This window comes from Prionailurus bengalensis, chromosome C1, assembly GCF_016509475.1.
Source record: "Prionailurus bengalensis isolate Pbe53 chromosome C1, Fcat_Pben_1.1_paternal_pri, whole genome shotgun sequence".
Taxonomy (NCBI): domain Eukaryota; kingdom Metazoa; phylum Chordata; class Mammalia; order Carnivora; family Felidae; genus Prionailurus; species Prionailurus bengalensis.
The window spans coordinates 698,693-710,896 of NC_057345.1; the positions used below are offsets into that span (position 1 = coordinate 698,693).

At 55.6% G+C, this 12,204-nt stretch overlaps 2 protein-coding genes across 8 annotated transcripts in view; both read right to left on the reverse strand.

Moving 5' to 3' along the window:
* NADK (NAD kinase) overlaps positions 1–1,484 on the reverse strand; it is a 30,873-nt gene extending 29,389 nt beyond the window's left edge. Inside the window, exon 1 of one of the 3 annotated variants that reach the window (XM_043573552.1) lies at positions 1,462–1,484. The gene's annotated coding sequence lies outside the window, so the exon portion shown is untranslated. Of the gene's footprint in view, positions 1–305; positions 496–1,461 lie in introns of those variants that run through there. The other 2 variants (XM_043573550.1, XM_043573551.1) reach the window with 2 other exon arrangements.
* A 3,591-nt stretch (positions 1,485–5,075) lies between these two features.
* The window catches only part of GNB1 (G protein subunit beta 1), an 89,472-nt gene continuing 82,343 nt past the window's right edge, over positions 5,076–12,204 (reverse strand). For all 5 annotated transcript variants that reach the window (XM_043573560.1, XM_043573558.1, XM_043573562.1 and 2 more), the window contains 5 exons: positions 11,990–12,056; positions 10,423–10,624; positions 9,342–9,558; positions 7,044–7,159; positions 5,076–6,799 (listed from right to left, as the gene is read on the reverse strand). In XM_043573560.1, coding sequence (XP_043429495.1) covers positions 7,053–7,159; positions 9,342–9,558; positions 10,423–10,624; positions 11,990–12,056 — 593 coding nt within the window. In that variant the 3' untranslated portion in view covers positions 5,076–6,799; positions 7,044–7,052. The remainder of the gene's footprint in view (positions 6,800–7,043; positions 7,160–9,341; positions 9,559–10,422; positions 10,625–11,989; positions 12,057–12,204) is intronic.

Genomic DNA, 12,204 nt, shown 5'->3' on the forward strand with positions numbered 1-12,204 from the left:
CGCCCGCGGGTTCCAGCCGCCGCGGGTCACCGGTGGGTGTCCGGCACCGAGTGCGGGGCGCTTTCCGGTGACCCCGACCTGCCGGCGAGGGCCGACCCGCCAGGCTGCCCGCCAACGGGCCGACTCAGGAGGCAGTCGTCGCGGGCCAAGTCGGGGGTCGCGCCCTCAGGCCCACACCCCGTCGGCCGGCGGGATCGCGCCCCCAACACCTCCCCCCGCCGGTCCCCGGCCTCCGGGCGGCCCCGCGACCACGGGCGGCGGCGACCGCGGGCGGAGGGCAGGGCCGAGCGGCCGCGCGCACTCACCGTTCGCTGCCCCGGGCGCCTGCGGGGCCGTCCCCTCTCCGGGCCGAGCCCGCGGGCCCCGCCGCCCCGCCGCCGCTCGCCGTCGCTAGCCGGCCCCCGGCGCCGCGGCCTCCCCCCGCCCCATGGCCGCCCCCCGCCCCACGGCCGCCGGGACCGCGGCGCCGGCCCGCCGAGCAGCAATACAGCCAGTGCGCACGCGTGCGCGCCCGCGCCGCGCATGCGCCACGCGCCGCGCATGCTCCCTTCCCGCGCCACGCCCCCGCGCACGTGGTTCGGCCGGCAAGGACTTGGGTCTGGGATGGGAAAGGCGGGGCTGTGGTCGGGGCCTGGGGTCGGGGGGGGGCCTGGGATCTGGGGTGGGCCTTCGGCCGCCGCGACCCCGACGGCGGCCTCCGGGAGGAAGAACCTTGGATCTCGGTCACCCCGCCGCTTCGGATACTCGTCCGTCAGTCCGCTGGGCTGGCACCCCCTGCCCCTGCCCCCTGGCTGTCCCAGCTCCCCACCACCGCGGTTAGGGTGGGCTGGCCTCGGCCCCGCGAGTGGTGACAGCACCCGCCTAGGATTCCGTAACTGACAGGGTATGAATCTGCGGAGAAGGAACATGTTTGGGGAACCGAAACTCGTTGTGAGCAGCTGCGGCAGCACGGGCCCCTCCCTGCCAGGACAGCTGGAAGGGGGCGGCCTGGGCCGGCTACCAGGGGCCTCGTCCACCCCAAGCAGCCTGGCAGGGACTTGCACACCACTTGGACTGCAGGGGCTCTAGGCTTGGGTTGTCAGAGGGGCCACTGTATGGTGACTTGCTAGCACTGTCCTCCCCTCCCCCCTTTCCCACCACCACTGCAGGACCCAGACAGGAGGGAGGAAGGGGACCAAGGCCACAGTGCCCACTTTGTACCTTCGCTGCAGGCCTTCCCCAATCCACCCAGGAGTCAAGTATCCCAATAGTGTGCCAGGCTCCTGGGACACATCTATGAATAAGCTGATGCGGGTCACTGTAGAGGAACCCCGGGCAGTGCACTGTTGGGTGCTTGGTAATCTGCCTGGGCTCCCAAGTGCCCACCATTATTCCTTGTGTACACTCAGGTGTCCCAACACCTCGTATAGACTGGAGTACTCCGCCAACCGCCTGACTTCCAGGTTTCCACAACCCCCATACCTGCTGTTGTCAGTCTTCTCTGGCGGGGTCTCTTGGCCCTGTGTCCAGAGACTTGAAACACAGAGGGGCACAAGACAGGACATGTCTCCCTGCTGTCTTGGGGCCACTGGGCAGCGGGGTCACCAAGAGTGAGTGGAAAGGGGGCCAAGGATGGCAGGAATTTGGGGTGATTTCTCAAGCTCTGTAACTTCCTTTTCTGGTTGTTTTGGAAACCCCACCACTTCCCTAAAGTGACCGCCAGCCACACCCACAGGAGAAGCCTTTTGAGCTGCACATCTGGGATATGGTCATTAACATAATAATACTAATGCTTGAGCCAGCTCTTACTATGTTCCAGGCATTGAGCTAGGCCTCCCAGGAACCTTCTAGATCAGGAAGAGTCTATAGAGAAGGCACCAAGGCAGAAGAGCCAGCCTTATGGCTAGCCGAGTTCACACAGCAGGGCCCTTCCTGTGTGTCCCTCTCTAAAGGGAACTTGTGTCAGTGTTTGCAATAATGGAAAGCCTCTGTCCACCCCGACCTCAGAGGGTGCTTCCCCATTTCAGAGATGAAAAAACAGGGGCTGTGGCTTCCTTCACCTGACCCGGATTGTGCAAAATTTCCCAGTAGGCCCGGGTCCCACTCTGCCCCATCAAACACTGGTCAGTAGTAATGGAAACCCCCACCAGGCCCCCCCAAGGCTGGCCAGTAGTAATGGAAGCCGATGCTGGGAGAGGTGGGGTGCTTTAAGGCACCCGGAAGGTTCCTAGAGGCCGTTTGGCTTGGGCTGAGTCCAAAGGCGGAGTAGGAATAAGCCAGGCTTGGTGGGGAGAGGGAAGGGCCAGCACCAAGGACAATGGCTGGTGTGAGGATGGGGGTGGGGGGGTGGGTGGATGCTAGGCAGGCTAGTTTGGGCTGGGCTGAGGAAGAGGGTTCTGCCTCAGAGGGTCTCAAGGGTAACCTTTCCCAACGCTCGTATTTGTTTCTTTGTATTTTCTTAAATGTGACTTGTGATTCCTGTTTTATTTAAGCCTCAGACCCCTAAAACCTAGATGTACCCTCTTCGGAGGGTTGAATGATGGGGGATATCAGGGTGGGTGGGTTAGGTGGTGGAAGAAGGAAGCCTGGGCCATGGAGGGTAGAGCCGGATAGGCTGCCTGCCTAGAGCTGGACTCATTCAGACAGGGTGGGGGGTCCTGGATTTTAAGTGCAGTCTCGAGAGCAGCTCTCAGGTGAAGCGGGTACTCCTTGGAGTCCTGCCCCCAGCTCACATGGAAGTTGGCCTCAACTGTGCTTGACGGGTGAGAGGATGAACAGAGATTGCCCAGCACCCAAAAGGGGAAGTGGCCAGGAGCCTGGGTGACAGGGGCGGCAGGGAGGGACCAAGGCTCCCTGTGGAGGTGGGTGTCTTGGGCTATTCAGAAGTCATCTTGTCCATACCCCCAGCCCCAGGCCTCTAGCCAGAGCGCACAGGGCAAGTCCAGCCCCTCCTTACCTATTCCTCTCCAGGGCCCGGTGTCTGGAATTGCCAACTTGGCTCCCTCCTGGTGGGAGTGGTTTTGGGTGACCGAGTGTGGAGGGAAGCCCTTCTTCCTGCAGGCCTGCTAGGTGCCAGGCACACGGTCCAGCAGGGGACAAGATCTTGGAGTAGACCGTGAACTTCTCACCAGGGTGGTTAGCAAAGGGACAGCCCCCCCACCCCCACCAGCTAGGAGGAGCTACAGAGGGGCAGAGGCAGTGCCAGCTTGCGGTGGGTGGGGTCTGGCATCTGCACAAAGGGGCTTGATGAATTCTCACAAGGCCTCTAGGAAACAGGTGCTTTTGTTGTCTGCGGTTTTCACTCAGGGAATCTGGGGCACCGGCCGAGTAACCTGCAGCGAGGACATGAGGGGCAGAGTGTGGCCCTAGCTCCGGGAAGGCTTTGACTGGACTCCAGGAGTGGGGAGCTGGGGGAGACAGCGCTAGGAAGAGGAGGGCCCCTGCCTGGACAGCACACCCCTCAGGGCAGCCCACGGGGCTGGTGGGGACACGTTGAGGATCAGGCACTGTGGGGGGTGGCAGAAGCCCCCAGTATCCATCTGGGGCACAACACTGAGTGGGCATGGTGGGGACAGAACCCTAGAAGTCACCGAGAGGCCCCAGCTCAGTCCAGCCTCCCAAGGGCTCTGTGTGGAGCTTGGACAGCACACTTGCAACAGGTGCCCACAAGGGCAGGGCCATGACTAGGACAGGAGGGGTGGAAGTCTCAGGGGAGACTGGAGGAAGGGGAGGGAGCACGGCCAGCACCCTGGAAGGGGACGCATGGCAAAGAGCGAGAAGTCACTTTCCGAGGGCTGTCCAGGCAGCAGAGGTTAAGTGCTAAAAGGTCCTGCTCAGTCCGTGCAAGCTTGAGTTTTGTGCCTGAAGGTTGAAAATGAACACAGTCCACCCTGGCTGTGCGCAGGTGTCCCTTCACTTCTGCACAGCGAGATGGCCACTTTCTAGATGTCCCTACTGGTGCCTGTTTCCAGTGGCTGCTTTGCTGAGAAAGTGGGACAGTGATCTCAGAGCCAGCAGAGAGCTAGCTGCACCATGCAGGGGCAGGTCAGGGAGCAGGGGACATGCCGGGTGCCAGGCTGGGGCACTGAAGGACAGAGGGAACACGTGGGCAACTGTGGGCTACCAGTCCTTGCTGAGGTTCCATTGTACCCCATCCCAGGGTGTACCTCTGTGCAGGATAACTACCTGCTTTCTGCTCCCGGGAGAACCTCCCTCCCAAGGACTCCAGTCATCAGCCCCAGGAGCACCTCAGATGCTCCCTGGCATTTTGTAAGACAGCCGGCAGGGTCTTTCAGGGAGCAGTGGGGGAGGAGGTTGAAGCTAGGCAAACCTAGCATTCAGGCTGCCAGTCCCTGGGGAGACGGCACCCCTGGTCGTGGCAGAAACGCACGGGAGAAATGCACCCGCTCCTCCTGCTGCTCTGTCTTGCTGGTAATTGGAGAAGAGAGCCTCAGGCGGGAGTACTTCCCATGGAGAGCAGTCTTCACTTATTTATGAAAAAGCACCAGCATTTAACCCAAGAAAACTACCGAGTCACCTTTTATAACCTTGTAGAATGAGGAAGGGACGGGGCCCTGGTGGAGGTCCTTCAGGGGTATGCCCGTTCCGAGTGGTTTCTCACACTCTGGGGGAGATATTCAGGTTTTCTTACGAGATGCCGCTCTTTTTATCCAGATGGAGATAAAAACCTCAGTCAGAAGGAAAGCATGTGTCTGGAGTAACGTCCTAGATCTTACAGAGGGAGGAGGAGGTAAGGGCCTCAGGCCCCGAAGATGAGAGACCCTGGCAGGACGGCGCCTGGGGACGCTCCTCGCGCGCTGGGCAGTGGCCTGAGAGGTGGGGGAAGGGCGGCTGGGCCCCGACGGTGGCAGAACTGCTGGGGCGCTGCTACTGCGTGGGGCCGGCCGAGGACCCGACCCTCCTTTCAGGGACTCTTGGCGATGGGGACAAAAGGCATGGCAGAGAAGCAGGCAGCCATGCCACTGCCCACACACACGACCACATCCAGCCGACATCACCGAGTAGGGCGGCCAGGGGAAGACGGCTGTGTCACGAGCCCAAACAGCCTGGCAAATAAGCAGCCACACCCAAGTCCCTCATGTCAAACCGCTTTATTACATCTTAAATAACAGTACAGTTTAATATAGTATCTATCTCGCATCCAGCCTCCTTGCAATACACTGACTTTAAAATTAAATACAGTGAGGGCACGGGGTGCAGAGAGCTCCTACAGAGGTGTGGATGGGAGGGAAGGAGGGCTCGTGTTTCTTCTCCCTGCCAGCCCCTGGCCTACTGCACGGCACAGCGCAGTTCTGTACAGGATGCTGCGGAAACAGGACGGAGAGAAGCCCCCGCTGCTGCTGTGGCGCGGGCTCGGGTGCAGGGAGGCAGCCCACGGCGCCGCTGTCCCCCGGCCTCCAGCGGGACCGGGGAGGCGTGGGTGTTATACGACGACCCGCCTCAGATGCAGAAGGCTGGTCCCACGGCAGAGACCGGCCAAGAGGAGTTGGCAGAGGAAGGCCGGGTCTCTACCCCCTGCTCCCCCCGCCCCCGAGTCCAACGGCAATCCTTTGCAACAGGGCTTTTTTTTTTTTTTTTTTTTTTAAAGAAAGAAAGCAAACAGTGACTCATCCTGCCACCCAAGCGCGAGGGGCTGCTCGCTGTACTGCTTCCGGTGCACAGAATGGCAGCAAGAAGTGGACAGAGCCGCGATGGTTACAACTTGAAAGAGGTTATTTCTTAAAAGAAAAAGAACATCTAAGGACTGAGTCCTGGATGCACTTTTGAGCATTTCTACAGCATGCGATTCTAAGAGTAAACCCACCCAATATGGCAAACGATCAAATTTTTTAAAATTTAACTTAGAAAGTTTGAGATCATTATTTTCAAAACATTGATTTGTACATGGTTTCATACACAAATAATTGACTGACTATCCAAGCACGGGACGGGCGCCTCTCTTGAAAACAGAGGTTCCTGACGGCTGGGGGCGGGGCACAGGGTAGCGTTAGGCTATCATCATGGACTTCCTTCCCTCCAACTTCACAAGGAAACCCGCTGTGAGATTAAGAACTGAACCGAGAAGGCGGGGAGGATGGGCGGGGAGGAACAGGTGCCTAACTGGAGTAGACTTCATCACGCGTTCAAGACCATCCACGGCGTGTGCTTGCTTCCTTTCCTGATTAGCGTCTGTCTTCCTTTCTAGGCCGTGTTTGTGCGTAACAATTACATGACACAGGACAAAAAATAAAAACCTGAGGGACTCAGTTTACATCATTAACAATTTCAGAGAGGCTGCACCAGACCCTCTTCCTCTGTTGAACTACTGAACGTAAAGGAATATATTTTAAGAAGGAAATATGAATGTTTGCAAAATCCTGTTACAAACACAACCTGAAATTTAGAACCAGTTACGAGATAAAATCCTCCACTTGTTTTGCGTGAACAGCACAAAATAGGGTCACTGACCTGAAATTCAAATGAACTAGTGAAAAGGTGTGTCTGTCTCACAATTACACTCAAGTTTACCTTCTGGTTAACATGTTTATTATGGTATTTCCTTTTAAATTCATTCCAGACAAAAAAGAACAAAGACGATGGTCCCGGAAGGAATGCACAATTTTGTCTCAGTTTACAGCACAGAGGTTCTCTTAATGGGAATTGTGCTCTTGGTTTCAGCAATAAGTGAAGGAAAAGGCCTTGCCCTTTTGAAGTTCTGAGGGGGTGCAGGGCGTCCACGTTAGTAGGGGTGGAGAGGAAATGCTATCACTGTAACGCTTCAAGGTTGGAATGGTCTTCCAGTCGCCACGACGTCCACCTGCTGTTTTAAACAGAGTTTAAAGCAATATAAACAGAGAACACCCACACTCACTGCTCCTGCTCTCCCCACCGTCACGCCCGTCTGCCCTAAGGACACATCACCTCAGGTGGATGTAACGCTCACCTGAGCACAGTTCCAGATCAGCTCTACATCGAATTAATCTAGCAACTGTGACATCCTATGTGCCGTGTGAAATACATACACAGACGTGCACGCAGGGAGGGCACCTTGGCTGCTGCATTACCTGTCGACGTTAGTTCCAGATCTTGAGGAAGCTGTCCCAGGACCCTGTCGCCACGGCCATCCCATCGTCAGTCACCCCCAGGCAGCTGACGCGGTTGTCATGCCCGGCCAAGACACCTGAGAGCAGATGACAGCCCAGTCACTCCAGGACCCAGAGGTGCCCCACCTGGGGGCGACGCGGTGATGCTATGCAGGGCTGGCTGGCAGGGCCACCCGCGGAAGCATACCCAGAACGCCAAGGCCCCTCCTCTGCAATGTCCCAATGGCAGGGAAGGACACCGGGAGGCAGAGAAACCACGCTGGTCCAAGGTGAGTGCAGCTCACTATACTCCTCTCTTAAAAACAACATGGACACACCTACAGCCACAAGGAAGTGTTCACACACAACAAAGACGCACTGGAGCCCCCGGTAAGAAGTCTGTTTTTAAGACAGCCGTGATGACAAGGAACATACACAATAAAAAGGTACAGACACACACAGTGAATAACTTAGGACCTTTGGCACCAACTCCTGAATGTATTCACTGTGGTAAGAAGCTTAAATAAAAAATGAAATATAGGGGGACCTGGGTGGCTCAGTCAGTTGAGCGTCCAACTCTCGATTTCAGCTCAGGTCATGATCTCATCACGTTCGTGAGATTCAGCCCCAGGTCAGGCTGTGCGCTGAGCATGGAGCCTGCTTGAGATTCTCTCTCTGCCCCTCCCCACCCCCTCTCAAAATAAATAAATAAATATAATAAAAACAAGAAAGAAGGAAAGAAAGAAAGAAAGAAAGAAAGAAAGAAAGAAAGAAAGAAAGAAAGAAAGAAAGAAAGAAAAAAAAGAAAAGAAATCTAAATCATAATAAAAAAAGCCAACCATTCCAATCTCAGGGCAATTAGAACCTAAGAGTGTAAGCCTGTGGGCTGTTCATCTGTTTGTAACCCCTGGAGCCTAGCACAGGGCACAAAATAGAGAGCTGGACACTGAGGCAAGAGGGGCCAATGGGATGTCACACAGTGACTCCATGCTGACCCCACATGAGACAAGCCTCCTGTTGACATTCAGTCACCTGTGCTTAATCATCAGCCAGGGGCACCTGGGTGGCTCAGTTAACCCTCCAACTTCGGTTCAGGTCATGATCTCACAGTTTGGGCGTTCGAGCCCCGCGTCGGGCTCTGTGCTGACAGCTCGGAGCCTGGAGCCTGCTTCCGATTCTATGTCCCCCTCTCTCTGCCCCTCCCCCACTCGTGCTCTGTCTCTCTTTCTCTCTCAAAGAGAAACATTAAAAAAAAAAAATCAGAAAAAAAAAGGGAATTATCATCCAGAACATTCCACGTCTGATCAGAAGAATCTGATGGCTAATTTCAGAGAATCCGTGTCCATTTCCTATACTCCTTAGTGTCACAGCTGAGTAAAGAGACAGACTCAGCTGGATGGAACAGTGTCCTCTGCTGTGGCAGCAGGACCAGAAAACTGTTGGGGCAGTGGGAGCAAGAGGTATGCAAGAGGGAGTGGGGGGCAGGAGGGGAATTCAGCCCAGGGTGGGTAAAGATCCATCAGAAAGTGGGACGTCAAGGTAAGACCCCCCCCCAAGAAGACCCCAAGTCATGCTCCCTTCTTCCCCCTGCCAAGATTAACTGGGTTGAAAGATTCTGAAAATGTCAATTCAATTCAGCTGCCTGACTGTCCACATTTAATACAGGATGTTTCTCACCTTTTGTACAATTTGTGTTTTATTTTCTAATTTTTTTTTAAGATTTTATTTTTAGGTAATCTTTACACCCAACATGGGGCTTGAACTCACAACCGCAAGATCAAGAGGCACACACTCTACTGACTGAGCCAGTCAGGCAACCCTGTACAACTTGTGTTTTAATGCCCTTTACAGCCACACACTTGCCTTTGATGTGTGAACTTGAGACTTTAGACCTGCCCAAGCCTGTGCCCCATAGATGACACGGTTCCACCACATACAGCCGGTGGAGAGAGAAAGCAAGGTGAGGGCCTTGAAGACCCAGCAGCTGTCCGCCCACCGTGGTGGTCTCCGTGCACCCCACACAGTGCGTGTAAGGAGATCTGGTGCCAGGGAAGCCAACGTGCTGGAGACCCTGAGCGCAGACACCCTGGCCTGTCCCCTGTCCTTCCACCGGCCACACCACAGGGCAGGCAGATATACTTGGGCACAGCATGTGCTTCTTACCAGCATCATGTGTGCAAACCCGAATATTCCAGCCTCTGGGAGTCAGGCCCATCCTCAAAGGTGAGCCCTCAGTGCCTAGGAGGCCCAGGAGGCCCAAGAGGCCCAGCGAGCACCCACCTGCCCTGTCGGCCTTGAGCGCATCCCACACGTTGCAGTTGAAGTCGTCGTACCCTGCAAGGAGCAGGCGCCCACTCTTGGAGAAGGACACCGAGGTGATCCCACAGATGATGTTGTCATGGGAGTAAGTCATGAGCTCCTGGTCCGCACGGAGGTCAAACAGCCTGCAGGTAGCATCATCCGAGCCAGTGGCAAACGCATTGCCATTTGGAAAGAACTAGAAAGAGAAAGCAAGCCGAGAGAGTAGGCAAATGCACACAGAGAAGTAGTGGAAACAGGACCGGCCCACAGCAGGGCTGCTGCCCGCACAGGAGGAAAGGGTCAGCAGGGGCCGGACTCTGGAGACACAGGGAAGCAGAGCGGCAGCTGCCTGGGCATCCGGAAGGGAGGGCGTCGGTACTGGGGCAGGCACGGCGGCCGTCTTCCCCAAAGAGTAGCCTTCCTTTCATGATCAACTGTTTCCCAAGGGAGCAGGAAGAGTGTGGTCACCCCTGAGCACCGCCAGCAGCTGGACTAGCCTCGTGGAGGAAAAGCGGGGGAGGAATGCCCAGCCCTGACCAACCAGATACCACCCTCCACGTCTTCTTGCAACCCCCATCACGTCAGGGTGACGCGGCAACGGGAAGGCTCCTTCAGCTGGCTGCGCCCCAACCACGGGGAGGAGGCTGAGCGTGTAAGGTTCCTGCTCAAGGTTCAGCCTCTGCCCCCCCTCCGCCCCCCACTCCTAAGAGACTGTGCTGACTGGGTCAACTACTGCCTTGTCTGCTTCCCAACTAGAGGGAAGCCCAGGACACCAATCGCTGGCTCACCCCAGGGCCCGCACACTGTAGGCCCATCGCCAATGTCTGTGAGATGAACAGTCAGCACAGAATCAGCCGGCCTCACAAGGACGACAGAGCACATCACATCTAAGCTTTCTACAGGAGTTTTTGTAAATTAGGTTATAATTACACAGAGGAGACAACATCTACTCCTGAAAACATTTTAAAGCTTAATGGTGTGTTCCACGGTATACAGAAAGCAATCTAACTCGCTAACAGCTGGCAAAGGACCCCAACCCACAGCTGAACCCCCAACTCACACAGATGGCATTGATGTCAGACTCGTGGCCGGTGAAAGTTTGCCGGCACATCCCTTCTCGCACATCCCAGAGTTTGGCTGAAGCATCACAAGCACCAGAGACAAACAGTCTGGTGTCAGGAGCGAGAGAGAGGCTCATAACATCCCCAGTGTGTCCAGTGAACGTGGTCGTCTGCTGGCCGGTCTCGATGTCCCACAGAGCACTGCAGCAGGAACACAAAACATGCAGTCACCTCACTTTGTCAGACAAGCAGTCATGTGACAAACTGTCCTTCAAACCACCCCAGGACCACAGTAAACCTCTGTGCTTTTACTGAAGACAAATCTAAATGTCATAATGTGGCTTTGTTTGGAAGGGAAACCAAGCACCCAAACAAAACACAGACGAGAATGTGGCCACAGGCTTTGGAGTAGCTGTTCTCTCTACACCAACTCAAACACCAACAAAGGGGGAGCCAGTGACCTGTGCCCCATGTGGGCTTGCAAGGAGCAGCAGGGGCTCCTGGCCAGTGCCCCACACGGGCACAGATCTGCTGCAGCCAGCTCGCTGCCCTCCGGGGTGCCACGGGCTAAGACACGGAGACGACACCAGGTCAACAAATGGCTCAGGGCAAGGCGCGGGTCCCACGGCCTTCCTCGGGAGACACAAACGGGAGAGTCCCTGAGTTTGGTGTCCCGTGGATGTCTGATGAGCAACTATTTAAAGGGTACAAAGGTGAGACGTCGACTGTGCTGCGGGTGGAGCGTGGGTCACTTCTGTGTTTCAAGCCCCAGGAAGCAGCAGCACCGAAAGCTGCTTGGTTCTGGCTCAGATGCAAATCCGGTTACACCATTTACAGGTTGACTGTGCAGGGGGGGTTCCTTGCTAGGGCCTGGAGGGACTACAGCAAGGAAGGAATCATGTCCAGGACTCCAGCTTTAAAAAAATATCTTCTAAAAAAGAAATTCTTCCGAAAACGGACAGGCTACATTATAAGTCTTTTGTGAACCTATACGATTTATACAAAGAGGACAAGCTGGATAGGGGAGTCGGGACCCGGCATAGGGCATGCCGCCACATCGTGCCACAAAGCCCAGAAAAGCCCCTGACAACGGTTTAAGTCTGAAATGATTCCTATCTGATCATTTAATGTTCTAGAGGTTAAGTGGGCTTCTAACTGTAAGGTAGAAGCTCAAACCGAGGCAGGCTGAGACAGTGCACTTGACATGGGAAGCCCTGCTCCTCCTCAGTTCTGCTCAGAGTCCACAGTGACACAGCGCTCAGAGGGGACCCGCTCCCCAAAGGGATGCCAACAGTTGCCCAGACGGAGTGTGGCCAGGGGAAAGAAAAACAGGCATGTCACCTACAGCTGCGATGCCTATGAGTCAGTCCTTCATTGTTCAAAATTAAACTCTGAACTTTAAAATCTATCAAGAGTACAAGGAATTTGCTCATCGCTCATGAATTTGTGTTTGACACCTCACGGCCACTTCAAATTAATAAAAGATGGCCTGATTAATGCCAAGAGTCTTATTTCCTACACGTCTAAGGTGAGCAGTATGACAAGGCAGGGCGCACAGGTGCTCACCAGGTGGTGTCCCCAGAGCTGGTGACGATCTGATTGTCATCCAGGAAGCGGCAGCAGGACAGGTAACCTGGAAAACAAACCAGAAGATGGCCCTGATCTGCAAGCCCCCGCCCGCAGTTCTAAGGTCCTATAAACAGAAAACACACTGGCAGAATGAACACACCTGCAAGTTCCACATCTAGGTGTAGACCAATGCTTGCCAGCCGCCCCCCGCC